Here is a 27,879-nt window from a genome sequence, read left to right on the forward strand (position 1 = left end):
GGCACAGTCTGATTTTTTCAGGATGAAATTGTCAATTTTGAGGAGCTGACAATATAGGATGGCAATGACCAACCAACAGATTGCTGTTTGACCCTGTAATTACTACTCAACACAACTTACCCTATATGGAATATTCTAGAATGTTCTGGATTCCAAAAGTTTCAGGAAAAGCACTTGTATCACAACATCACTGCTATTCAGTCCCTTTACAACTCTGGTCACAGAACAAGTAAAAGGACCCTGTGTGTCCTCAGAAAGGAAGCAGATTGATACCTCTTCACTGCAATGGCCAGGTTTTCCATTTCTGTGCTCTGGAGTTTGATCTCACGGAGAAAGTTTCTTATCACATGTTCATATGGCTGGATTAATCTTGGCTCCACAAGATTGATGTTCTGGTACAGGGTACTAACTTGTTCTTTTCTGCCAAAAATATTAAAATTAAATGCTATCAGTTTAAAAGTAAAACAGAAAATGTACAGAGATGAGATAGATAACTAAAAAAGAAACAAGAAGGATTTTAATATCCATAGACTGATCTGGAATAAAGATAACAGAGAAGGCAGAAGGGAGCCTTTGAGGTTCTCCATGTCAGAAGACGGCGAGTGGGAAATCCAGGGCAAATGCAAGGAAAGGGAGTTAGGATGAAGAATTATTTATTTTACCTGCTAAAAATTGAATAGTAATGAACTTTAAAGAAAAGTGAATTGGTTACCAAATTCTGCTTCTCCAATCCCTAACAAGATGTGCATTAATCTTTGAATTTAGAATGGATATACCTATTATTTTGTTGTCAGTCAAAATTACTTCAGGCAAATTCACATTTGTGGATACATTCACACATTTTTTTCTTCCTAGTTCTTCAAACACTAAAAATTTGGAGCTTTCTCATACCAATCAATTTTCTATTTTTCAGACAATTAGATGTTCAAATTTTTTACTTAATAATTACTGAAAGTTGGCACAAACTCCTTGGCTAAGGGCTCCAATCTACAATTTTGCCCCCCTCCAGGCAACAGTCACCTGTCCAAGTGATGACTATTTCGAACTAATCAGCTACAAACCAGCAGTACCCATGAGTATGTTAAAATGGCTCATGGAACTCAGGAAAATATTTACTTTCTTTTAACAGCTTATTATAAAGAATAACAAAATGGGAAGGGTATAGAGGGGCCACAGAATTTTCATGCCTTGGCTATGCCACTCATGCTGCCAAAGTGTGAACACTTTGATGTATTCACAGACACAGAAGTTCCCTAAGCACACTCTTATAACCAAAAGTCAAACTCAACTTTTAGCCCTTTTTTATTCCCCAGAGTCAGGGATGAGGCTCCAAGTTCCAGCCCTCTGATAATGCTTCATATCTATCTATCTATCTATCTATCTATCTATCTATCTTTCTTTCTTTCTTTCTATTTTTCTCTTTCTTTCTATCTATCTTTCTGTCTTTCTATCTTTCTATCATCTATCTATTTGACAGCCTCCATTCTGAAGCAATCCATGGCCTAGAGCTATCATGTATATCAATACCTAGTAGAAGAAAAGAGATGATTGGACAGCTAATGGAATTCCAGCCTCAAAGATCATCAGCTACTGCCTAAGTGGAAGTGAATGTGGTTTTCATGTAAATCACCCTTTTATGTCTTTATAGAAATATATATTGTGCTGGCTAATTTTATGTCAAGTTGACCCAAGCTACAGTCACTGGAGAGAAGGAGCCCTCAATTGAGAAAATGACTCAGTATACAGTCTGGCGGTAGGAAAGCCTGTAAAACATTTCCTTAGTAGTTTATGTGGGAGAGTCCAGCCCATTGTGGGTGGGACCACCCCTGGGCAGGTGGTCCTGGATTGTATAAGAAAGCAGGATGAGCAAGCCATGCAGAGAAAGACAGTAAGTAGCACCTCTCCACTACCTCTGCATCAGCTCTTGCCTCCACGTTCCAGCCCTGCTTAAGTTCCTTACCTCACTGCTTTTGATGATGAACTGTTATGTGGTACTGTAAGTGAAATAAACCCTTTCTTCCCCAATTTGCCTTTAGTCACAATGCTTCATCACAGCAATAATAACCTAACTAAGACACATACTCTGGGTGGATTTAATAATCATTCGACTTTCTACCAGTACCAACATTTTTCTCAACAGATAGGCTGTGGGCTGGTATCTTTGACATGGTACATCAGGGACACTGCAATCTATCCTTACTTCTTATTCAGGGCAAGGAGTGTTATAATTTTACAGGAACTGTGACTGTGAGAACACATGACAGTAACAGGAATTCTTTTTTAAGGAAATAACATATATACCAGCTAAAAGATACACCAGGGTTTGGAAAAATAGGTAATTCCTTAGGTCTGAAGTAACTTATCACAACACCAACCTGAAAGAATTATCAATTTTCATCAAGATTAAAAATGCTAGGAATAGAGAGTACTCAAAAAAGGTAGATCCTTTCATATACACTATATTATTGAATAATCAGCAGCACTTGGTTATTTCTTATACTTGATGATCTTACACTGTGATTTGATAGTCACTCTCTCAACAATGTGAAAGATCCACTGTCTCCTGACCCTAATATAGAGAGATTACTCTTGATGAGCACATCTTACACTAGAAACACTACTGGGCAGGACAAGAAACCAGGAAGCTCATAATCCTTTCACAGCCATCCACAGTACCCGGTGTGATGATCACATATCATTCAAATACCCTGAACACAGAACTCACACCATCTTCTCCATTCATTTTGGCTAGAGTCTCTCAAGGACAGTCTGTTTTCATGTTTGTTTTAGATGTTCTTATTTATTATTTTATGTATATGAATGTTTTGCTCTCATCCATGCATGGCTGGTGCTCACAGAGGTCAGAAGAACAACTTTGGAAGCTAATGCAGAAGGATCATGAGTTCAATCAAGGCCATTCTAGCTAAATTGTAAATTATTATTATTTTAGTTAAAGGAAAACAAAAGAAGGACAAGGACTGAAGGTTGATTGGTGGGGGGAAGAGACAGGAACAGTGGGTCAGGTTACAGGCTCTCTCCCTAGACAGGGCTGAGAACAAGGTGTTCAGTGACCTTACAGTTCTCACAGAGTTCATTCTCTCCCTCGGGCAGCTGCAGACCATCTGCTCCTAGACCCAAGACAAACTTGCATTATTACTTTACTTTATCAGCATCTTGTGACTTTTACATCTAGGCTGGGTTACATGGTATGGAAATTATCCATCTCCCCACCTGCCCTTGAAATCCTGTGAAAGCAAGAAATCCCCTTTTGTTCTTTGGACCTGAAGGTCTACCTTTTCCTTCAAGATCCCACTGTGCTATAATTCTCCTTGTTCTTTAGACCTGAGGAGAAATGAAGGCTCTTTCCTTCAGGATCCCATCAACACTATCCTTGACAGCTGTCTTTCATAATGAAGCTCTTATCTGGACCTGAATGCATGTCCTTCCACTACAGGCTGTGATGCTGAAATTCTTCTAATAAGGCTTATCTGAGGAGTAATTAATCTCTGCCTTCTTTCTACAAAGCCACCATTATCTACAACAGGCAGGAATGCAGCAAAGTAGAAAGGCAAGCAGGAAGAATTAAAATAAATGTTCTTCAAAGCAAAAAAAAAAAAAAAAAAAAAAAACCACTCTGCTACTGTCCTACCCAGCCACATACTGTGATAAAAGCAGAAAGCCTGACTCTCCACTTGTGCTAGAAGGGGAGCCAAACTGCATTGTTCCTGATGTTAATGTCAAAGGATGCAACCCATCAATCAAAATGAGCTTTGGCTATGGTGCAGAAGAAGTGGGTCTCTTTATGCCTACTGAGCAGACCCCAATTTATTGTCACATAACTTGAGTACATCATCTATTGGAATGTTCACAACACCCACAAAAAGTATTTTTTTTTTTTTTGGTTTTTCGAGACAGGGTTTCTCTGTGTAGCTTTGCGCCTTTCTGGACTCACTTGGTAGCCAGGTGGCTCGAACTCACAGAGATCGCTGCTCTGCTCCGAGTGCTGGATTAAGCTGCCCACCGCCCGGCCACAAAAAGTATTTTTATTAACTCATTTTACAAATCAGGCAGAGATAGGGGCCTGTTATGAGATAAATCATCGTCCCAATGCCCCAAATTCATGTATTGAAACCCTACTACCAGGAATTCAGACTCTAGTTATAATTATACTTAAAGAGTCTTTAAGGAAGGAATTAAGTTAAAAATGAATCATTATGATGAGTTCTAACCCAGTCTTACTAATGATCTTATAGAAAGAGGAGATTAGATACCGACATATAGCATTACGCTGGAACCATAATCTAATAGACGAGAAGAGAAGACGTCGCTCTCTCTGCATGAAGTGAGACTTTAAGGAGAACGATGGACATTCAGCTACTAAAGTATCCAGAATAAATAGCCCAGGCACAAGACTGAACCCTATCTGGTTCCGTCCCTATGGTGGATCCAAATATTTTAGAATCTATAATTATGAGAATGTCCTGTTGTTTAAACTTAGTGTGGTACTTGATGCTACAAATGCCTGGGCATCCCATAAGACCCAAGGACACAGAGATTAAATGACAGAATTGAAATTCTGTTTTGTGCTAGAGACCTCATAATTAACCACTAACCTACTGCTTCTCAATTCTGCTAAATACCTGAACTTTGGCAGAAGAAATGGGATTCAAAATTAATCGACAGAACTTTGAAACACTGTATGACACGAGTTACAAATTAACTATGCTGCTTAATTAGGCATAGCCAAATATATATATATATATATAGCTGTTGCTTTAAATTTCTTAGGACTTTTTCTTCTAAATAAAGAAGAAATCCATTGCTCAATCCATTCAGAAGCTAATCTTGATTCTTAAAAACTGTTCAAGTGCTGGGTGGTAGTGGCACACGCCTTTAATCCCAGCCAGGCAGATCTCTGTGAGTTCAAGGCCAGCCTGGGCTACCAAGTGAGTTCCAGGAAAAGCTACACAGAGAAACCCTGTCTCAAAAAAACTGTTCAAGTATTATTAATGAACTCATAATAGTAAGTCACTTTATATGATGATTTAAGATACTCAAACCTATCATCACTCCTCCCATTAGAGCTCAGGACAAATACTGGTTGCAAGAATGATCCACATTATTAGAGAATAGTAAATCAACAACAAAAATCTCTTCTTCTATGTGATCATCCTAAGTAACTCCATTACAGAACAGGACAATTCATGTCTTTACTTGTATCATTTACACTAATGGAGTACAAAAATCTAAAAATATACTATGTGGTAGTAATCTGTCAGAGAAATCATTCTCTGGAGTCCTTATTTACCAGTTAACTGCACAACAGTGAAACATTCCATTGCAGAAGTCTCAACAGGTCCTTCACTTTCTGTAAATGTCTAAAGTGGGAACAAATTATAGTGACATGAATCCCATTGGGTTATTTTCTGATTCATGCCTTAAAGTTCTAGGAAAAATTTATAGTGAGATATATACATAGATTATAAAAAAAAAATCCACCACTAATAGAAAATGTGTATGCTAAACAATCAACTATTATGTAAGAATGGCCTGGATCCTCATCTACCCTACTTATGTCAGGGATTTGTCAAAGGTATACAAAGTTATGGGTTCAATCCTCAGCACCACATAAACTGGATGTGGTAACATACACCAATAATTCCAACACTTAGGAGGTGAAAATAGGATCAGAAAGTCAAGGCATCCTGGACTATATAATTAGTTAGGAGCCAGACTGGATTTTATATGATATAGTCTCAAAAAAGAAAGAAAGAAAAAGTTTCCAGCTCAGTCTGTTTGGCTCCAGAGTGTTGTTCTCCAAGCAGGAACTAGGTCTTTACATCACAGAAAGAAAAAAGTACCTCATCCCTCTAGAGAAGAGTAAAAGTCCAATGCTTCAGGGAAAGAGTGTGGAGGCAAGAGAGATGTCCATCCTTCATCAAATAAGGAATAGAGGAGTTAGCAGGAACCAGAGCACACACGGCCAGAATGCACCCCAAAGACAGAGATGGAGGATAGAGTTCTAAGAGTACCAGAAGCCACTGAAAGAAGCAGTGGGAGAGACAGCATGATCAGAATAGTCTGTTAACTACTGCCATTGTCTTAGTTAGGGTTTCTCCTGCTGCAACCAAACACAGTGAACAAAAAGCAAGTCGGGGAGGAAAGGATTCATTTGGCTTACACTTCAACATTGCTGTTCATCACTGAAGGATGTCAAGACAGGAACTCAAACAGGGCAAGATCCTGGAGACAGGAGCTGACGCAGAGGTTGTGGAGAGGTGCTGCCTACTGGCTTGCTTCCCCTGGCCTGCTCAACCCACCTTCTTATAGAACCCAGGACTAGCAGCCCAGGGATGGTACCACCCACCATCAGCTGGGCCCTCCGTCATTGATCACTAAACGAGAAAAATGCCTTACAGCTGTGTTGCTGGAGGGCTTCTCTCCAGGTTCCACCAAACCCCGCAGTCCCACAATCCACGTATAAAATAATCACTCAGATGCTTATATTACTTATAAACTGTATGGCCGTGGCAGGCTTCTTGCTAACTGTTCTTATATCTTAAATTAACCCATTTCTATAAATCTATACTGTGCCACGTGGCTGGTGGCTTACTGGCATCTTTACATGCTGCTTGTCCTGGCGGTGGCTGCAGTGTCTCCCTGCCTCAACCTTCCGCTTCCCAGAATTCTCCTCTCTCCTTGTCCCACCTACTTCCTGCCTGGCCACTGGCAAATCAGTGTTTTATTTATTGACCAATCAGAGCAATTTGACATACAGACCATCCCACAACACAGCTGTATCTCATGGAGGCAATTCTTCAATTGAAGCGCCTTCCTCTCTCTTGACTAGCTTGTTTCAAGTTGAACCACAAAAACAATCTGTATACCTACCTTCATATAGTTCTGTTTGAAGCAGAAATTAATATAAACCCAAATACCATTAATTACATGGCCCACCAAGATGAGCCACTCCAGGGAGTTGGGCTTCCCTGGCTTTGTTTTGTATTAAACCAAGTATTAAGCCAAGGTCTCATCCAGGGCCCCTTGCCCAGATATATCTCTGGCAGTTAAAATTCCAGATGTGTTGTGACACATTTTAAATACCTAAGTACTTATCTGGGCCTCATTCTCCAAAAAGTTTTAATATGCAAAGTTACTGGAAGCTAAGAAAATTAACTAGAGTCACTGAAGTAGGAAGAATTCAGATTGTAAATGGCTTCCTATTCAAAACCACTAACTTTAATATTGGTGAGTTTGCCAATGAAAACTAAAATAGAAAGAACAGAAGGCAATATGCTACAGGTTTAGAGGAGGCACTGGTATCTTCTGACGTCATGATGAACAGTATGCAGCATGTGCAATAGAGCTCAGTGAGACTTGAATTCATCCTCCACCACCATAGCTTTATGAGCAAGAGCCAACACCTAACCTCTCTTACTTCAGCTCCCTCAACCACACAGTGGGACAGTGGGTTTAACAGTAGAACTGACGCTTATGTGTGCTGTACAGTCAAGTCTTTACTGAAGTTCACAGTGTAAATATTGTTTCCTGCTCCTGGTTAATAAAATAACTAGATTTAAACAAAAGAAGGAGACAGACAGCTCCTTCAGGACTCAAGTAATGTCCAGAAAAGCTGGGACATTATAGGTATCAAGCACAGAGGGCAGGAAGAGGCTGTCCCGACCCTGAGCAACTGAGTACTCAGTGCTCTGCCTTCAGTGATTCAGTCAGTACTCACACTGTTTAAATTTACAAGTTATGTTTTAATTAAGTTGTAATGCATTTATATTCTGCAATAAACCCTTCTAATACCAAAAGACTAACTAAAACAAACAAAAAGTTTAATCTCTTTACTGGCTGGTTTTGTGTGTCAACTTGACATGAGTTAGAGTCATCAGAGGAATTAGTCTCAGTTGAGGAAAGGCCTCCTTGAGATTCAGCTGTAAGGCATTTTCTCATTTAGTGATCAATGGGGGAGGATCCAGCTGAGGTGGGTGGTGCCATCTCTGGGCCTCTGGGCCTGAGTTCTATAAGAAGGTGGGCTCAGCAAACCTTGGGAAGCAAGCCAGTAAGCAACACCCCTGCATGGCCTCTACATCAGCTTTTGCCTCTGGAATCCTGACCTGTTTGAGTTCTTGTCCTGACTTCCTTCAGTGATGAACAGCAATGCTAAAGTGTAAGCCCAAGTAAGTCTTTCCTCCCCAACTTGCTTGTTAGTCATGGTGTTTTGTTGCAGGAATAGAAACTTTAACCAAGACAATCTTTTAATAAAAATAAATAAGTAAATGAATAAATAAATAAATAAATAAATAAACAAATAACCATCATCAAATTTCCCTTTTTCCAAAAAATTGATAAAGTCCTAACTGCTCATCAGCTTTACTGTCACAACAAAGAAGAGGATGGAGTGATTAAATAAATCATGGACGTAATGCTGGTGCCAAAAAGGGTCAATGAGGACAGCTAGAAAAACAATTCAGACTTAGTCGATAGTAACAGACAGATGAGTACCACTCATCAAATGGAACATAACATAGAAGGGAAAGCAGATGTGTGCTATGATTTTGCTAGGCCTGAAGACTCCCAGAAACAAAATGTATTTTAAAACAAAACTTCAGTCAACACTTATTTTCCACAACAGTGTCCTGTGGTGGTATCTTTAATGACATGAAAAGTAGAAATGTAAATCTGAAGAAACAATATTATCTAAGTCTTAGAGGTTCACTGATAAACTCCCTACAAAGTGTGACTATTTCACAAGATCAAGGGACTGCCACTCTCAATTCCACGCATTTCTGGTTTCAGATGTTCTTGTACAGATACAAAGAATGAGGTGAAAACTATTAATATGCTCTCCAGAAAGAGACAAAACTTTACAGAAGTCAGTGAGCTGGTTTTCTGGAGGTATAAGATGTTTCAAAAACTCATGTGTGCTAATTCCAAAATGGATTTATCTTTTCCATCCACTGAATGGAATTAAAGCAAAGTGTTCAGAAGTTCATTATGCCAAAGTGAAACATCCAACTTCATGAAAAATGCTGCTATGGTGATAGATGGCTCATAGTTGAAGGAAAGAACTGAATCCCAAAGCTGTCCTCTCATCTACACACACACACACACACCACACACACACACACACACACACACACACACACACATAATAATAATAATAATAATAATAATAATAAATAAAATATTTTTAGTAAATTAAAAAATCAATGGGGAAACATATAGTCTTTATCTGTATCCTTATTTTTCAAAAAACAGGACTACATTCATTTTCATAAATTGATAGTACTCCACTACATATACATACCATATTTTTACATTAGCTAGAGATTGATGGACATCTAGGTTCATTAAAAACCCCTGATATTATGGATAGTATAATAATAAACACAGGTTGAGGAGGGTGCAAAAAGTGAGTGCCAGAAGATGATTGAAAAACTGGTACTCACATAGATAAAAATGGAAATTTCTAATGTTCTATAGCAAAACAGGAGGTTATAGCTCAGGACAAATTGTTAGGGAATTTATGAGTAACCTGAAAAGAGGAATGTGAAGGCTCCCGACACAAAGTAATGAAAAGAAGATGGAAATGCTCCCTATAATTTGATCAGCACACAGAGTATGCACGTGTTAAAATTATCACACCTCTGAGTGTTGATCAACTCTTCTAATATTTAAGGAGGCTGAATTATTAGCTGCCTGATTTGATCATTATATACTACACATATGTTTTATGTGTTCTACATTAGCAGGCTTTACCCCATAAATGCATCCAATTAACAAAATTACTAATGAAGACAAGATATCTGTGAAGTAGAAATGTACCTGGAGGTGATGCTGTAAAAGCTGTGACCAGGCAGTCTGGATATTCTACCCAACGAGAACACAGACTCACAGAGTTTTTACCCTTCACAAACAATAATAGGATCAAAGTGTGACCCTTTTTTAGTCACTGGACTGACCTTTGGGCCCATTTGCATCTTTGAAGAATAACCCAGTAAATCAGCTCAGATAGCATTTATTTCTGTAGAGTCTCCTAAGCTTTGTTATATTTTTTTCAAAAGTAGTTGAAAAGCATTAATCAATTTAAAAATCTTGAGCAAATTGGAAACAAAAGGAGAGAACTAAACATACTAATGAGGGGAGTTTGTTGATGAAATTTAATTCTCAAGTTCACTCTTTAAAATTGAACATATCTCAACTGATGTTTTGATGGGTCTCCTTATTTTTCACTGATTTGATTTATATTCAGTTATATTCCATAACAGAGTAGAATGAACCTAAGGTATCAACAATTTTGAAGAATCTAAGTATGATTAAACCTAAGAATAATAAATGAAGACACTTTCTTTAACCAGTCTTGTCTTACAGAAGTTAAAATAAGTGTTTATCAAAAAAAAGGACTTTGAAGGACAGCAAAGATTGCCGCAGTGGCAACCAGGGGTTCCCGGGCACGTACATGTCACCACAGGTTTTCAGATCAAAAGAAAAAAAGTGCTAAGAGCATGCTCATTCCTTCTGCAATTACACTTCAACAGGAGTGCTCTTTAGTCAAAAACAGTCTCATCTGCAGAGAGCAGTCAACTGCTAATGTCTGCAAATTTTAATTTAATAATCACAGTAACAGTAATAATCATAATTATGTAGCTATCAACACTGCAAGCAGTACTATGAAAACAGCACAGCAGAACAGGATCACACTGAAGAAGACCCTCCTCCATAGAGAATGAGACTCAAACATGGGGAAGGACATCCAGAGTTTACATGGCTGAGATGCCTCCGTCCTGAGCACCTGGGATTACACACACCTGCACTACCCTGGATATCTTTATATATGTCAGAAATAACATTCTTTTAAGAAACACTTTGAATAGAACCATTTTATAAAACTGCCTACAATAAGAAAAATTTGTCAGATTAGAAAACAGTATTCCAATAAAATCATATTATTTAAAGTATATTAAATATCCTCATTTTCAATATCTTGCCACAGTGACAGCAAGCAAACATAATTTCTGCACCACATGATCAGGTTTTGAATAAACCAGGTTCTGCCCATATGGTGGAGAGGTGGACCTCAACCAAACAGCCAAAGCCTTTAACACACACTGCTGACCTCCAGATAAGACAGAATCACACTGTTGACCTTCACTCCTCCCAGAGTCTCCTTCCGGGTCTCCAGCCTTCCACCCAGAGTCAAGCAGTTTGGACCTGCTTCTATAACAAGTGAATTCTTGAAAATCATCCAGACTCCTCACTAGGCCAGAACAGGAAATGTAGACAAGTGTATATTTACTCATACACAGGTTCTACTTCTCCCTAAAGACTAATATTAAAGTAGCATACATCACTGAATGCTGTCTGGGACTTAACCACACAGAAACAAATTCACCAGCTTCTTGGGGCATGGTTATATTAACCACAGGAACTGGAATCAAACCTCAGTTTTCAAGGGTTCCTATTTTAATTTTAGTCACTCTACCAACCTGATAACAGGTATGCAACCTTTAACATAAAGTCACCTCACTGTAACCTTGCAAAACCTTCACATTTTCACTCAGAATCAATTGAATGCTGTCTGTAAGCCTAATTTCAAGCCTCATATGAGTCTATATCCAATCTTAGGACTACTCTGCTGTAATGCATGCATGCATGCATGCATGGTCCTTTGACATCACTTAACGCTTTGCTGAAGTGTGTGACACACATACATACACAGAGGGGGTGTGGCAGGAGAAGGAGAGAGAAAGAAAGACTCTGGCTGTTAAGGTTTTTATGCCTGGAGTAGCATCCACAGAAAGCAAGTCACATATAGCTATAAGTAGTAGTGTATGGATGAAGGCCACACTGGATGACACCTTTTGAACTATAGTTTTCTACTTGCCATGAATAAGCAGCCACAATCCCACACCTCCTTCCTTCAATCTTTCTTCACCTTAAAAAAAAAGAAAATAGACAGCAAAATCTTACATTTTCATTTTTATTCAAATATCTATAGGTTTTTAGGATATTGAATTTTGAATTTTAAGCAACTAACATGACTTTTTATCATGTAGTTTTTCTTTTAGATTGTCACTTTTATTTTAGTATTCTGGTTACAGAAGTGTACAGACACAGCCTGAGGCAGAGGTAGGATAGAAAAACAGGAGAAAACATTGTGACATGGGAACGAAAAGGAGCTCCTCATCTTGGAGTCTGGTTGAAGTCTCTCATTACCTGAGAATCAGAAAGTCCAAAGCAGATTACCCTATCTACTACCTGCCCTGCATCAGCATTTCAGGGAGCCGCAAGTGGCACATTAAGCTGCATGGTGGATTTAGTCTTTGCTAGTACAAAACAAAAAAGAGGTTTCTGGGCTACATGCAGTTTGGATAAAAGCATAGACCCACGATAGCTCCCAGAGCTGGCAGATCATGAACTCCAGAATCACCCACAAAATCTGATAAGCCCCGCACAAACTTCTGAAGATATTTACAGAAATCTTCTAAGCCCACAGAAGGTTTAATCCGGGTTCAGATTTCGTACCTATCCCTAACCATGCTGAGATGACTTCTGACACCCCATTCCCACACCAATGCACAGTGGCCAGAAGAATGAACAACAAACACAATTTTGTTGGACCACGAACTGACAATATGGAGTAACTGCAAACAAGAATCCAAACAAGCACTCATCAAATGTCAGACTAGACATCCACACCAGAAAACACTATCAATAACCAAATGCTAGATGCCTAAGACTCATCACAAAAAGTCAAACAACATGAATAAACAAGACAACATATCTCCTCCACAAACTAGCAACCTCATTAAAATATTCTCTGGAAAAAAAAAGCAACTTCCAGATAATTATTACTTCTAGAACAATTATTACAAGACAGTGACTATAAATATGTACAAAGACATAGACTCAAACTGGAGCCTCACTAGAAGCATCACCCCAACTGACGAGCATTCATGGTACAATATACTGCATGTTACCAGAGGAAAGCAGTAATTATCAGTATCACCCAGCTGCAAGCCCTGTGACCTACAACGGTGACCTGCCTGCAAGATATACTGGTGCAATAGTGGCACAAGCACTTTTTTATTAGACTTAAGGCCCACTCCTTAAGATGTAGCCCCTACCTGGCACTGCCAAAATGGCCAAGAATCTGAGACTTTGGCAGGTAACTGGGGCCTAATGGAAAACCTACTACTACAATTACTCCCTTAAAGGAGCATAGCAAAAAGATGACTCTTAATGACACACTGCTAGACTCATAAATCAGTGCCTAGCTCAACCCACATCAGAGAAGCTTCTTCTTACATAGATGAAGATTAACACAGACAGCCACAACAAGCCAATGTACAGAGTGAGCAACTTTGAAACATCCAGTCCTAAATGGGATGGTTTCATCAAATCCCTCCCTTCAAGGTCTAGGGAGCCATGAAGAAGAGGAGGCAGAAAGACAGTAAGAGCCAAACAAAAGATGTCTTCTGGACACAACAGGACTGACATACAAACTCAGAGACTGTGGCAGCATGGACAAGACCTCCTAGACAGGGTCCCAGTACTGAGAGTGGTATGTGGGCACAGGGTCCAAGCCCTAACCAAGAAGCTATCTACAATCCATACCCATTGGCAAAAGGAAAATCAGTTTTCTCCAATGGAGTCTCATGGAATATATTAGCCACACTTCAAGGAAAGGCCCCATGTCCATGAGTAGTTGTCCAAAACAAAATGAACCCAGTGGTATTTTTATGGGCTTTTTGTTTTATTTTGCTTTGTTTTCACATTGTTTATTATCTTATGGATCTTTTATTTATTTATTTTGATATTGATTTTATGGAGTTTTTTAATGTTTCTTGATTTTTTTTCTTGTTCTGTTTCTTTTTTGTTTTTTAGGGAGAAAGAGAAAGTTGTGTAGGTAGGAAGGTGGAAAAGATCTGGGGGGAATTAGGGAAGAAGAATGATCAAAATATATTGCATGAAAAAAATTTCAATAAAATAATTAAAAAGAGAGAAATGGTAAAAACAGTATTCAATACTATGAAAGAGGATATGAACAAATGCCTAAATAAGGCCTGTGAAAACAAACAGTTGAAGGAAATAATACAAGCAATTCAAGAGCAAGGCACTCCAAATTGTCTGGAGGTGACTATAGTTCATTACAGCAGTAAAATGAACACGTCTCCATGGAGATGTATGATGCTAATGAGATGATACCGCAGAGGTCCCTCAAACTTTGGAGGTTATAGCCATTGCTACTGGTTGCTCACCATAACTGGGTGATCCTGTTGCTGAAGACAACACACATTTGGTCACAGAATACAAAGAAACCATGCTAGAACTGACCTGAAAGCTTTCTACATATTTCATAGTGTAGGAAGTCACTATCCCGGCCCCTAGGGGAGAAAAGTCAGCAATAGTCTTCCCCAAATTTATCCCCTGTCTAGAATATCAACTTGCTTGCAAGAGATGCTCATTGGTGAAACAATGGCACAACTATTTGAAGGGAATCAGCAACTGATTTCTGATCAGACCTGAAGCCCATCCCTAATAAAAGAATCAGTGCCCTAAACCTACTCAGACAGCACCCCCAGCTGGAGACCAAGTGTTCAAACAGCTGTGTACATGGTCAAAGGCCCATAGCTGGAGAGGTGATAGGCACTAGGGGAGAACCTACTTCTGTTGTTCTGTGTAGTGGTTTGAATGATAAGTTCCCTATAGGATCAGCTATTTGAATAATTGGTCCCCAGTTGGTAGTACTGTTTGAGTAGGTTTAAGAGGTGTGGTCTTGCTGGAGAAAGTAGGTCACTCAGGACCAACTTTGTGGTTTCAAATCTACCCACCATTACCAGTTGTCCTTTCTCTGGTTGGTTCAAGACAAGAGGCCTCAGCTTTTACCCTGGCTACCATGTCTGCTGCTTGCTTTGCAGCCATGATAGACTCTGGAACTAAATAATCCCTTCTGTTGGGAGCCGGGCTGATCCAAGTCTTTCTCAGAGGCATTGATAAAAGAACAAAGAGAGTGCTAGTTCTGTGTTCTTGCCCAGGGGCAGACTTAGCAATATCTAGAATGGGGCTGGGGCCAGGGCCTCAAAGGAGTTACGGTTTCAGTTCTGGGAACCTGATTTTTTCCCCTGATGAGAATGAAGTTATTGGTTCCAAAGCCATTGTGTTCCTGATTTGGTGATGCACTTGAGATCCTGTGTTCCTTTTGTACAGTATTGCTTGATTAGCTTCCTGTGAGTCTGTCCTAGTTTTCCCCTGAAAACTATATAGAAGTTGCTTTATTTCTTAATAAACTTGCTTGGTATAAGCCATCAACTTATGCAAGATCTCCTGATCATAACTTTCTTATCTTCTTTATTTTCTCATCACCAGCCCTCTCCCTTAGGAACTTGTCCCTGAAGAACAACCTGTTGGTCCAGGTCACACTTTCTTCTATAAGTCTCCTTAGTCATGGAGTGCTTTATCACTATAATAGAAAAGTAACCAATACAGTTATCTTCCTCCCTCTCTTTGTAAGTGCTGTCCTCCTCCTTCCCCAGATAAAGTCTTGACTCATTCCTGTTACTTTTCTGTTGTTGTACTAGAGCACCATGCCCAAGACATTTTATAAATGAAAGAGTTTATTTGTGCATGTGGTTTCAGAGGGTTAGAGTTCATGATATCAGAGCAGAGGAGGTAGGCAAGGCAGCTGGAACAACCTGCTGAAAACTCACATCTTGAACCCCAAGCAGGAAGCCTCAAGAATAAACTCAAAATGGCAAGGGTCTCCAAACTCTCAAAGCTGCCTCCAATGACATACCTTCTTCAACAAGGTCACATTTCCTAAACCTCCCAACCAGCACCACCAACTGAGGACCAAGTATTCAGAGACCAAGATAATGGAGCATCTTAATCAAACCACCAAAGTTACAAATACATTTTGTTAAATGGACGTATTGTCAAACTGCCTCTCAAATATTTATCTTTATATTCATAGATTAGTGCTGTCCTCAGCCTTGATTAAAGAAGCTTCTCTATGCAGTGACTAGTTGTTAATGTAGTTCACACTTCGTCAAGGTGCTAAGAAAAGCGAGTGCTGAGTACTCAGCATTAAATGAGACACCAACATTTCCCCTTCCAAAGTTCAGTACACATCACTTAAAAGAAGACAAGAGAATATAAGAGTTTAACCATAGGAAAATGGGTCACAGAGTAGTGTTTTATCGGCATGACATGGTTATGGCACTCAACTTTACAGCAGCATAGTTTCTACACGATACTGGCCAGTAAACATGTAGTCATAGATGCAAAGGGACTCATAGGGGTTTATAGGACTTCACTCTGACTAGGGGACCAATGACAGTTGAGGGTTATGGGGGAGGGGCAGGGGAGTAAGAGGAGACAAGACATCATTGTCTTCAGTGATATAGCCACAGGTAAGTTACTCATGCTCCAGTGGAGAGCTGTCCTGGTAGGTGATTTTTTTTTGTCCTGGTTTAATTTTGGTTTGTTTTTATTTGTTTGTTTGTTTGTTAGGTTGGTTGGTTTTTGTTTTTGTCAACTTGACACAATCCACAGCTAACTAAGGAGAGGGAATCACAGAAGAAAATGCTTCATAGACTAGCCTATAGGCAAGACAGTGGGGCATTTTCTTAACTGGAAATTGATGTGGGAGAGTCCAGCCCTCTGTGGAGGGTGTTACCCCTAGGGTTTGAAGTGTACATGAAAGCAGGCTGAGCAAGCCAGTAGAGTGAGCCAGTAAGCAGCACTCTTCCATGGCTCCTGGTCCAGTTACTGCCTCCAGGCTCCTGCCTTGAGCTCCTTCCCTGACTTGCTTCAGTGATGAACTGTAGCCTAAGAAGTGTAAGATGAAATGAACCTTTCCTCCCCAAGTTACTTTTGGATTTTTATCCAAACAAACAGAAAAGGCCATAGTTTCACATCCATTCCCAGATGAGTATCCCTGGTTAAACCGAGTGGATCACAAAGCAAAAATAAATACCTGAAAGTGGTATGGAGATGTGATAGGAGGGGGAGAGAATGAGTGGGGGAGGATAAGATAGGTCAGAGGAAATAATGTGACTAGAGTGTATTATATAAATGTACGAATTTGTCAAAGAATCAGTCAATTTAAACAAAAAGGACATGTAACAGCTTGAACAAGAAAGTTTAACCTGTACTAATGGCTCCCAAAGGCTGAAAAATCTAAGATAAAAGCCTCAATTCTTTACATAACAGTCACTGAATTTCTAAACTTTCCTCCCCTGGAAGTATGGAAGTATGTCTTTTTTTTTTTTTTTTTTTTTTTTTTTTTTTTTTTTTTTGGTTTTTCCAGACAGGGTTTCTCTGTGTAGCTTTGCGCCTTTTCCTGGAACTCACTTGGTAGCTCAGGCTGGCCTCGAACTCACAGAGATCCGCCTGGCTCTGCCTCCCAAGTGCTGGGATTAAAGGCGTGTGCCACCACCGCCCGGCAGTATGTCTTTTTCTAATAAACTGTTTCTGTTTCTGCTACTACCTACCTATCTCTGGTCAATTCCTTTCTCTGGGAAACAGGAACCGAGAATCTTCCTGAAGTGTCTACTTCATTCAGTATGGACCAGTATCACAAGAACTTTGAAAAGCAGTGGTGGACTCTACCCAAAGAATGGTGAAAACTAGCCTGGGATCATTTCTCTTTACATATGCAAGAGCCAAGAACTCAATCAACAAAACTCCTTTTTGCCAATATAATGACCCAGGCTCCAGGAATTTTCTAGGCTGCATTCTAATCTGCTCTATACCTGGACATCACATCCCAGTCATTTCTCTCCCTACCTCTAGAACCTCCCTTGACCTAGCACCGCTCTCCCTACTAAACTCTTTCATAAGTGCTTGCTTAACTTTGCTTCCTGTTCTGGTTTCACTGCTATGAGACCACATTCTATCTTTATATCTGCCAGATGCTAGGTTACAGGTCACAAACTTCCAGAATGTAAGGGAAACAGTTCCTCAGTTTCCTAAGAGGAAACAAACTCATGCATGTATTAACCCACATCACAAAGGCCATTTACATTCCTTAACAGTACAATTTAATTTCTTTTCTAACCTCAAAATTATTGTGGATTGTGGAGTTTAAACCAAAAATGACTTAATATTTTGCTTGAATGTAAAACATTTGTAAATGTAAAATCAGTAAGCATTTGCTGAAATGTAAAAGTAGTCAGTACTACCATGTTTTACCTCTACAGGAAGGACATTCTGGTATCTAGTGTATTTTTGTTATAAGACAGGCATGGGGGAGTACACCATCAAATAAGACAGAGTATGAGTTTGGGAACAAGCTAGAATGCCACATCTTCCTGGAGGGTTCATTATTCCTGCAGAAGAAAACAGTATTTTATATCAAATCAACCCCAATATGTCACATAGTAAAATGAACAAGTACCATTTTTCTTAAAGATTAGAAAATTCAAGACTTTGGGGCTGGAGAGATGGCTCAGCACATAAGAGCACTGGATGCTCTTCCAGAAGAACTGAGTTTGGTTCCCAGCACCCACATTGGGCAGCTCACAACTATCTCTAACACACCTGAAGTCTCTGAGGAGACCTGCACATACCCACAGACAGATAAAAATAACTAAAAATAAAATAAATCATTTTTTTTAATCCTAAAGAAAATTCTCAGATACAGCAGTCAACAATTTGTGTTTCCTGCAAATTGCCCAGCGGTCTTTACATACTATTTAAAGGAATATTTAAGACATTGAATAATTTAAAGAAATATCTATATGAACTTGTTATCCTTCCTTTTCTTTTTCTCCAGGGGTGGGAAACAATGCCTAAGGTAGTATTGGCATCTATGGGGCATCCAAAAGCATTTGTAGCATGAATTTGCCCATATTAATGCAGCAGAATTTCAATAACAAAAAGCTGTGAGGTTTTTGTTTTGTTGTGTTTTTTGATCAAGAATAGACAGAAGAAAGGAAAAAAGTGAACCACTGTATGAGGAAGTAGAGTGCCAGCACTCCAACTTACCAAAACAGTTTATTGCTGCCATGGCAACAATCAGGTGGCTCAACTCAGTTTGGTTCTTTTTCCGGTGAACAACACAGAAAGGCAAACATTGTACTTGTTAACTTTCCATAAGAAGGGCTTAGGACAGAAGTCTGTCAGGTGACACTGATACCTTTAGTGACCTTTGACAGCCTTTGGAAAGGATGATGATAATCATCCACTAGTTAAGTCCTGGTTTGTCAACTGATTGTAGAAAAGTCAATATAATCATTGAGAGGTTAAGTGTCATACGTCTGCTGATGAAATCTAATCAGGAAAAGGGGAACATGATCATACCTACACACAGACAGTATCTCTCCCTACTTCGTTCTTAAATCGTTAATAAAAATAAATAAATAAACAACCAAATGTGCTGGAAAGACGGCTAAAAGAAAAGCCATAGTCTGCAGCAACAGTGTTTTTCTTTTTTCTCCTTCCCTGAGTGAGACACTGTGGAGTTTGTTTTTCCCCCACGTGTATGCAAGGGATTAGCCCTCACACCCAGTTTCTCAAATAATGTCACAGTGAGTCACTCAACCTCCCTGCACAAAATTCCCTTATCAACCAGAGAAACTGGGATGACAAAGCATGTGTTGTGGAGCAATCTGAAGGAGCACGACACCTCCTTTCTCTGAGACCTAAGTCTTAGATACAGAAACTGACACTTAAAATGCAGCCTTTCAGGTCTTAACAGCATCCAGTGCTCAGTAAGACTGCGGCTAAATTATAAACACAACGCAGAAAAACTTTCAGAGAAAAGCAGAAACACAGCGAGAGGAGAGTGAAGGTCTGATCCTAAAATCGCCCTGTAGTCCTCCCCTCGTTGAGAATAAAGTTAATAACTTGAAAATTAGTTATTCTTATTAAAGTAAAGTCAGAGAATATATGGTGTGACTGTCTCATTTTACTTACTGAATAAAAACAATTTTCAGCAGAGAAGTCCTGGGATCAATTTTCTGACTTTAATTAACTACGCAAGGCCCTTGAGGCTCCTGAATTTAAATTTCTAGGATTCTTTCTTGTTCAGTCAGAAACAGATAAACCAACTTTCCAAGGTATCCTTAAAATAAAACGAGTGATGTAGTGCACATCAATGAGAATGTGTATCCAGTGGTACTGCAGCTTCGTTTTCGGCCTTAGCAAACAACAAGTGCACAACTTTTGTATAGTATGCCAAGCTGGCAAACTGCCTAGGCTAGCCTCTGAGTGCAGCTGGGAAGCAGCAGTAGGGTGACCCGCCAGGCCAGGTGAGCCACCAAGAGTGTGCCAGCCTTGGCCGCTTCAGAGGGAGGCTACAGGTGTCAGTCACCCGGGTCCTTTCAGGAAGTGCTCAAACCTCACTCAGGGAACTTCTTCCCTACCAGTAACACCAGATCTCTTATCCTTTTCGGAAAAGTCACCACCAGTTGTTGAACAGAAAAAGCAACTCACAGATTGGGTATCCCCATTGCATAGAGCCCGCCTCCAGCGCTCGCAGGACCACGTACCTGGGAATGAGTCGGGACTCGTCTCCTAGGCGCTCGTGGAAGTCCAGCCAAGCCGGACCCGGGCTCTCGGGTTCTGCCGCGTCCCAGGCGCCTGGGGATTCCGCACTGTCCCGGCCGAACGCTCCGCGGAAGCCGCGCGCGAACTCCGGGAAGTGATGGCACCATCGCAGTCGGTGTCGAGCCCCAGGAACACCGCCTCCGCTTCGGCCTCAGCCACGTGCAGCTCGGCGCAGAGCGCGCCGAACTCGGCACGCTCCAGGCGCCCGGAGCCCTTCGTGTCGTAGGCGGCGAAGACCGAGCGCAGCCGCGCCAGCTCCTCGGGGTCCGCGTCCGCCTCCATGGCGCCGCTGGCCACCGCCGGACTCCGGGCTCCTGGGCTCGGCCAGAGGAGCAGGTCGGGCCGGTTCTGCCACCTGCCCACCTGCCGCGGGCGGGGATGTCCGGATGAGGCGGGGCGCAGGCCGAGAGAGGCGCTTGCCTCCAGCTGCAGCCGCCAGATTGCTGCCCGGAGCTACTGAGTGCCACTTGGCGCCTCCCAACCGGTCGGCTCCACCTATGGTGGAGCAAAGACACAGCTTGGCTCCCAGGCTTTCATCTGCAGCAGCTGGACGGTCTTTCTGTTCGGCTTTGGGACTTTTGGAGACTTAGCAGAAACTAGGGGCACTCTGCCCAGATCTTAAAGGCCTGTTACGCAACTTCTCCTTTTCTGAACCCTGAATACAGATGCTGCCTGCCTGCCCATGGAGTGCTAACTCCCTGACAAAAGGGGAAAAGGTGGGTGGGGATAAGTTCCAAACTGGCCAAAGTTATTGGCATTGTATTTATTTTCTCTTAATTTCAGACACTTGATAACTTTGCCTATACACAACTTTACTTTTTAAAAATTAAAGAAGAAAGGGCCATAAGACCTTTCTCTAATTTTACGGAAATTGGAATTGTCACATTGATCTTCCATATGCCTAAATTGAAACAATTTTTGTCACTCCGTGACTCTTCGGCTTTAGAGAAAACTAATGCCCAAATCACTTAGAACTAGCATTCTTTTTTTTTTTTTTTCTTACTTTATTACTTTCTTTTTTGCTTTTCGAGAATCTCTCCGTTAACAGTCTTAGATGTCCTGGAACTTGATTTGTAGACCAGGTGGCCTCGAACTCACAGAGATCCACCTGCCTCTGCCTCCCAAGTGCTGGGATTAAACCACCACGACCGGTTTCTTTTTAAGTTTTTATTGAAAAAAAAAAAAAGTTATATAATATATTTTTGATATGTTTTCCCCTACCCCAATTTCTCCCTACTCTCCCCTCCTCACCACCTTCCACACCCAACTTTATGCTTTCTCTCTGTGTTTCTCAAGAAACAAAACAACCAAACAAATTATTCAAACAAAGAAACAAAAAATAGTAAGGAAAAAAAAAAATACTAGAACACAACAAAAAGCCCGGGGCAGGGCAGGGGGCATGGAGTTTGTTTGGTGCTGACCAAGCACTCCTGGGCATGTGGCCTGCACTGCAGTGTGGTTGATATACCCAGTGACACTCCGTTGGCACAAACTGAGTTTCCATCTGCCACCAGGTAGCAATTGCATATGGTTTCTTGATTAGGGGTGGGACTTTGCAGCCACTTCTGCTTTACAGTGTTGCGATTTCGGCGGGCATGAACATGGCTGCCACAGTCTTGTTAGTTCATTTGCACATCAGTCCTATTGTGTCTGGAACACATTGTTGCCTTGAAGTCATCTACTACCCCTTACAATCTTTGTGCCACCACCTTCACGTAGATTCCTGGAAACCTTGAAGAGAGGGGTTTGATAATGTCATCCCATTTAGGGCTGAATGCTCCACAGAGTCACCCTCTGTGCATTGTTCAGTTGTGGGTCCCTGTGTTATTACTATCGATTGCAAGATGCAGCTGCTCTGATGACTGAGCAAAGCACTGATCTGTGAGTATAGCAATTTATCATTAGGAGTCATTTTATTGTTATGTCCTTTAGCAGAGTAAGAGTAGTGGGTGTTTCCCTAAGCCCATGCTCTATGTAGTTGTAGGTTCTAGGCAACTTTAGCAGTGTCAGGTATGGGTTCTATCTCATGGAGCGGTCCTTAAATCCAAACAGTGGCTGGTTACTCCCCTAATGTTTGAGCCAGGACTATACCAACTGTTATAGGTCACAGGGTTAAACAAAGAGCAGAACCATTTTGGTTTTGTCCTTTTTTTCTCTAAACAAAACATATGAATATCACATATTCCTTTGGTTTTAAACATCTGTACTGACAATGTTGTTTCCTTGACACTGACTCCTTTATGCATCGTGTCTTTAAAACTGTGCCATTTCATTATTGCCCAGATAAGCAGTTACTCAAGCCTCTAATCCCAACACCAGGGATTCTGAAGAAGGAGGATTTCCATGAGTTCAAGGCCAGTTTTGGCTGCATAGCAAGACCTAGTCACATAATAATAATAATAATAATAATAATAATAATAATAATAACAACAACAACAAAGAAAAACTCCCCTTGGGTTTCCACTTCCAGGAAACCCTCAGTCTGTCATAAGGCTCACTGAAAGGTTTCTCAAGCTCCTGGACAATGAAAATACATTTGGATTACTTTCATAGTAGTCATGTTATTAATTTCCTCTACCGTTAGGGTTGTATTTTATGGCCATCTCTTTTCATTGTGATGCTGTATATTAGTTATCTGTTACCATGACAAAGTGACTTATAAAAGCAAGTTAAGGAAAGAAGGGTTTATTGGCTAACAGTTTCTGAGTATACATTCCATCATGACAGAGTAGACGTAGCACCAGGAGCAGGATGGGTCTGGTCATATTGCATCCACTATTAGGAAGCAGACAAAGGTAAATGCTTCTACTTAGCTTGCTTCCTTTTTTTTCTATTCAGTACTGGACTCAACCTCAATCCTACATCTTTCATGCCTGTAGAATCCATACAATGTGGATGACAATGCTAAGTGCTACTACCAGCTCTGGTTGGAGCATGGATCCCTAAGGCCATAGCTATGTTGGCTTCTGTGTACCAACAATGAGCAACACGTCCTTAGGTGGTTGCTTATGAACAGGGAACTCCTTCAAGCCATAGTTTCAGTTTAGGCTCTCTCTCCTTTACAACATGGACCTTTCTTGGGTAAGGTCTGGCCCTTAGGGAAACTTTACTATGCTCTGTCGCAGAGCACAGGCTTTCTCTTCGGTGATGCTGAACTCTTCAGTACTACAGATGTTTTGTCATCTGCACTCTCTTTTAAACCAGCTTATACAACTTTCCACTCCAAAATTCACATTTTTCTTATCTTTTTGCTCTCCTGCTGGAGAGTTAGCTGAAAATGTTGAGCAATAGCCACAACATTATCAAATGATTAGTCCCTTGCCTGTAAATTTTTCTCCAATCAAGTGCTCAAGGCAAAGGCAAAAGGCAGCCAGATTTTTTTGCCAGAATATTACATAAATGGCTCTTATCTCAGTTCCTGATAGAATCTGTTTCTTGTGAAACCTCCTGAGGTGGGCTTCCACTGTTTGCAGTTCTCTTGGTATTCTAGTCTTATGACCTTTCACCAGAATATCCATTAAGCTATACTCAAGGGCTCTTCTAGTCCATACTTCCAAATTCTTTCACATTCAACTCACAAGCCATTTCAAAAGCCCTATTAACATGGTCACAGAAACAGTACCAATTTTCTCGATTAGTTACTTGATATGTTCCCAGTCGTATAACTTTTCCTAGGGAAATGCAACACACTCATTGACTCACCCCCAGACAGGGAGCCCATAACAGACCAAAATATAGATACCACCAAAGTTCAACTTTATGAACAAGTGAGTTTTATTGAGATTATTTATAGGAATATGAATGTGGTGGTTTTAAAGAAAATGGCCCCTAAAGGGAGTGGCACTCTTAGGAGGTATGGCCTTCTTGGACGAAATGTGTCACTGTGGAGTGGGTTTTGAGATCTATGCTTCTCATAGTGTGCCACATGGGTGCTTCTGCTGCCTGTGGGTCAAGATGTAGAACTCTCATCTCCTTTGCCAGCATCACGTCTGCCTGCATGTCACTCTCCATGATGATAATGGACTAAACCTCTAAACTGTAAGCTAGCCCCAATTAAATATTTTATTTTATAAGATTTGCCATGGTCATGATGTCTCTTCACAGCATTAGAAACCTTAACTAAGACCATGGATGAGGGGTTGCTTACAAGAGCAGAAATGGCTCAAAGACAGTTGTATCAACAAAGCTCACTCTAGCAATAGTGACAGCTCACTGAATTGGAAACCTGGATCACATTGCAAAACTACAGGCAATCATTAGGTTGGAGAGTGTCCCTACCAGGTGGCTCAGCTATCTACCCGTCTTACTGGAGACTTGGCTGGTGCCTGCTTCTTTTTACAGGTTGACTTGCGTGAGAATGACTCTCAGTTATCTCTATTGTTTACTCTTGGGAGGGCAGTTGTAATGAATATCTGTTCCATGATCCTGAAGTACAGCCCTAGAGACATAGCAGGTAACTGCTCTACCTGCCTATGGCCCTGGGGCATGGCTTCTTGGCTATCCTTAAGACCTGAGATGCACATATACTGCTGTTTTCTCTCCCTCATGGGTTTGCAGGCTGAGAAGGACCAGGCGGAAGAATATAGCATGGGACTATAACTCAGCTTTCCAGGACCCTAGGATAAATCTCCCATGCTGCAGTGAGTTTTCTTCCCTAATAAATTCCATCACCCTTTGTAGCACGAATCTTAAATGGTCTTATTAATAAGAACAAACCCAAAGCCAGGTATTGGGGTGAACGCTGGAAGATCAGAAAAGCAGAACAAGCCACAGCCACTTCACCTTGCCAATTCCTCAGCTGATCCTGATTCCTCAGACTGAAAACCTCTGTGTCCTCATCCAAATGGATCTCAGCTGAACTGCTGCTAAAAGCCTAAAAGCTTAACCAGGCCTAGTTCCTTGTCCTCATGTCTTAAATACCTTTCTGCTTCCTGCCATCAATTCCTGGAATTAAAGGCTCTTGTTACCACGCCTGGCTGTTTCCAGTGTGGCTTTGAACTCACAGAGATCCAGACAGACCTCTGCCTCTGGAATGCTAGGATTAAAGGTATGAGTGCCACCATTTTCTGGCCTCTATGTCTATCTAGAGGCTGTTACATTCTCTGACCCCAGATAAATTTATTAGGGTACACGATATTTTGGGGAACACAATATCACCACAACCCTTTAAATAGATTCCATGGATTTCTTGCATTAGGAGGTTTCTAGCAAACATGATCAGTTTTAGGAATATCCCAGAGTTACTTTGAGTTGTTCACTTTCTGTTTTAGGGCACTTCCCTGCAGGATGCAGTTTTTCTATCTCAGAGGAAACTGCTACACAGCATTGCCAAACAGAATGCCTTACAAAATCTAATTAAGGAAGAATGGATTTTTCATGGTTTACAGGTCAAAGGGACACAGGCGATCATGGTAGACCTCTCACATGGTAGACACAGCAGTAAGAGCCTGAGGCAGCTGTTCATGACTGCATCTGCAGTCAGGAATCAAAGACAGATGCACACTTGTGCTCTGCTTGTCTCTCCTTTTCATTCAGTCCAGAAGCAGGATGGAATGGTACCGCCCATATTTAAAATAGATCTTCCCACCTCAATTAATCTGATCTAGATAATCCCTCACAGATATGGCCAGAGGCTTGTCTCTTCAGGAACCTAGATCCTGTCAAGTTGTCAGTGTGAGCCATCATACTCAGTATTTAAGTTTTTTGCTCAGGATGGATTAATTTATTATTTACCACTGGACTTTTTTTAAAGCATGGAGATTGTGGAGGGGTCTGCTGGCACATTCCTTCTGGACAAAGACCATTAAACATAAAGCTCAATGCTAGACTTCTGAGAGAGTCTTCTTCCTTAATTGGTGCACTGAGTGTGGCCACACTCAAAGGGATTGATCCTCCTTGAATAGTAGACTGGCTATGTGCACACTCGCAGAACTGCCTGAGGTGTAGGAATTATACAGTCATGCACAAATGTAGCTAGTAAATGATGATAGCCATTCTATCAGAAGTTTGGTCTCAGCAGCTTCCTTCCTAACTGAATGTAGCGACATGTGATCAGAAGCCTAATATATCAATGAACTTTATAATTGTTGCAGTGGGCTTTATCATAAGCACTGATATCATGAACTTTCCTGTTTATTCTAAAAATTGATTTTTTTTCCATGTAATGTAAAAACTGACTATCTTGGTAATGCTTTTTAACTTTTACACCTATGATGAGTAAATTGACTCTTTGTAAACTCAACAATGGATGTGTTTTCAAGACAAGTGAGTTGTTTTTGCACTGCTTAGGTTGAAATGTTTTCTGAAAGATTGTTCAGAGAACTTCATTTATGATTAGCACCCAGTATTTCATGTCTTCTTTGACCTGTTCTCCCCGCCCCCAGCCTTTTCATGAAAAAGTCATCAAGAAACACATATAATACAAATGTCACGTGCAAATATATTGTTTCCACTAATATTAACCTACTCCTCCAGACCAACTAGATGAGTTTTTGTTTTGTTTTGTTTTGTTGTTTTTTATCATTTCCTAGTAACATAGCCAATACATAGTCATTTTAAACAGTAGCCATTTATTTGTGCATAAATTCTTTGTCACCCTTGTGGGCAGGGTTTAGCAAGGTGGTTTTAGTGTTTGTTGTCTCTGGTCATTTACCAAACTTCTGTAAGGTGGAGCGAGTTATGGGGTGGTGGCTGGCCCGTGCCTTTGGAAGGCTGGCACTGGCTGATTCACATGGTGGCAGTATTCCAAAACAGTAAGTCCCTATGCACAAGTGCTTTCTAAATTTCAGCATGTGTCATAGTTGGTGCTGTTCCATAAACCAGAACAAGTCATATAAGTAATACCTAAGTCTGAGCCGCGCGGTGGTGGCGCACGCCTTTAATCCCAGCACTCGGGAGGCAGAGCCAGGCCGATCTCTGTGAGTTCGAGGCCAGCCTGGGCTACCAAGTGAGCTCCAGGAAAGGCGCAAAGCTACACAGAGAAACCCTGTCTCGGAAAACCAAAAAAAAAAAAAAAAGAAATACCTAAGTTAATGTGAATGGAACCACACAAAGTCATCGATATTAAGATACGTGTTACTCAGTAGCCCATTACTGTACAACAGCTTATATCAAGGACACTGTGACAACCACTAACATATATTCTCCATCTTATCCAGCTTGGCTTGTAAGTCATTACACTACCACAGCTTAACAGTCATTTTTAAGCACTTGCTATTGTTATTCACCAGCTAATGGTTCCCAGTCATGTGGCAGTGTTATTCTTCCTGGCACATTTGGCACTACCTGGAAGCAGTTTTGATATTTGTCTTAATTTGA

The 27,879-nt window shown here is 40.7% G+C and overlaps 1 protein-coding gene across 1 annotated transcript in view; it reads right to left on the minus strand.

The window, feature by feature from the left end:
- Positions 1–21,192, minus strand: part of Rasef (RAS and EF-hand domain containing) — a 73,234-nt gene extending 52,042 nt beyond the window's left edge. The window contains 3 exon segments of the mRNA XM_028873946.2: positions 274–420; positions 20,505–20,658; positions 20,661–21,192. Of these exon segments, the coding sequence (XP_028729779.1) occupies positions 274–420; positions 20,505–20,658; positions 20,661–20,844 (485 nt within the window). The 5' untranslated portion in view covers positions 20,845–21,192.
- Between the last annotated feature and the right edge of the window lie 6,687 nt (positions 21,193–27,879).

Source organism: Peromyscus leucopus, chromosome 2 (genome assembly GCF_004664715.2).
Source record: "Peromyscus leucopus breed LL Stock chromosome 2, UCI_PerLeu_2.1, whole genome shotgun sequence".
NCBI classification, from domain to species: domain Eukaryota; kingdom Metazoa; phylum Chordata; class Mammalia; order Rodentia; family Cricetidae; genus Peromyscus; species Peromyscus leucopus.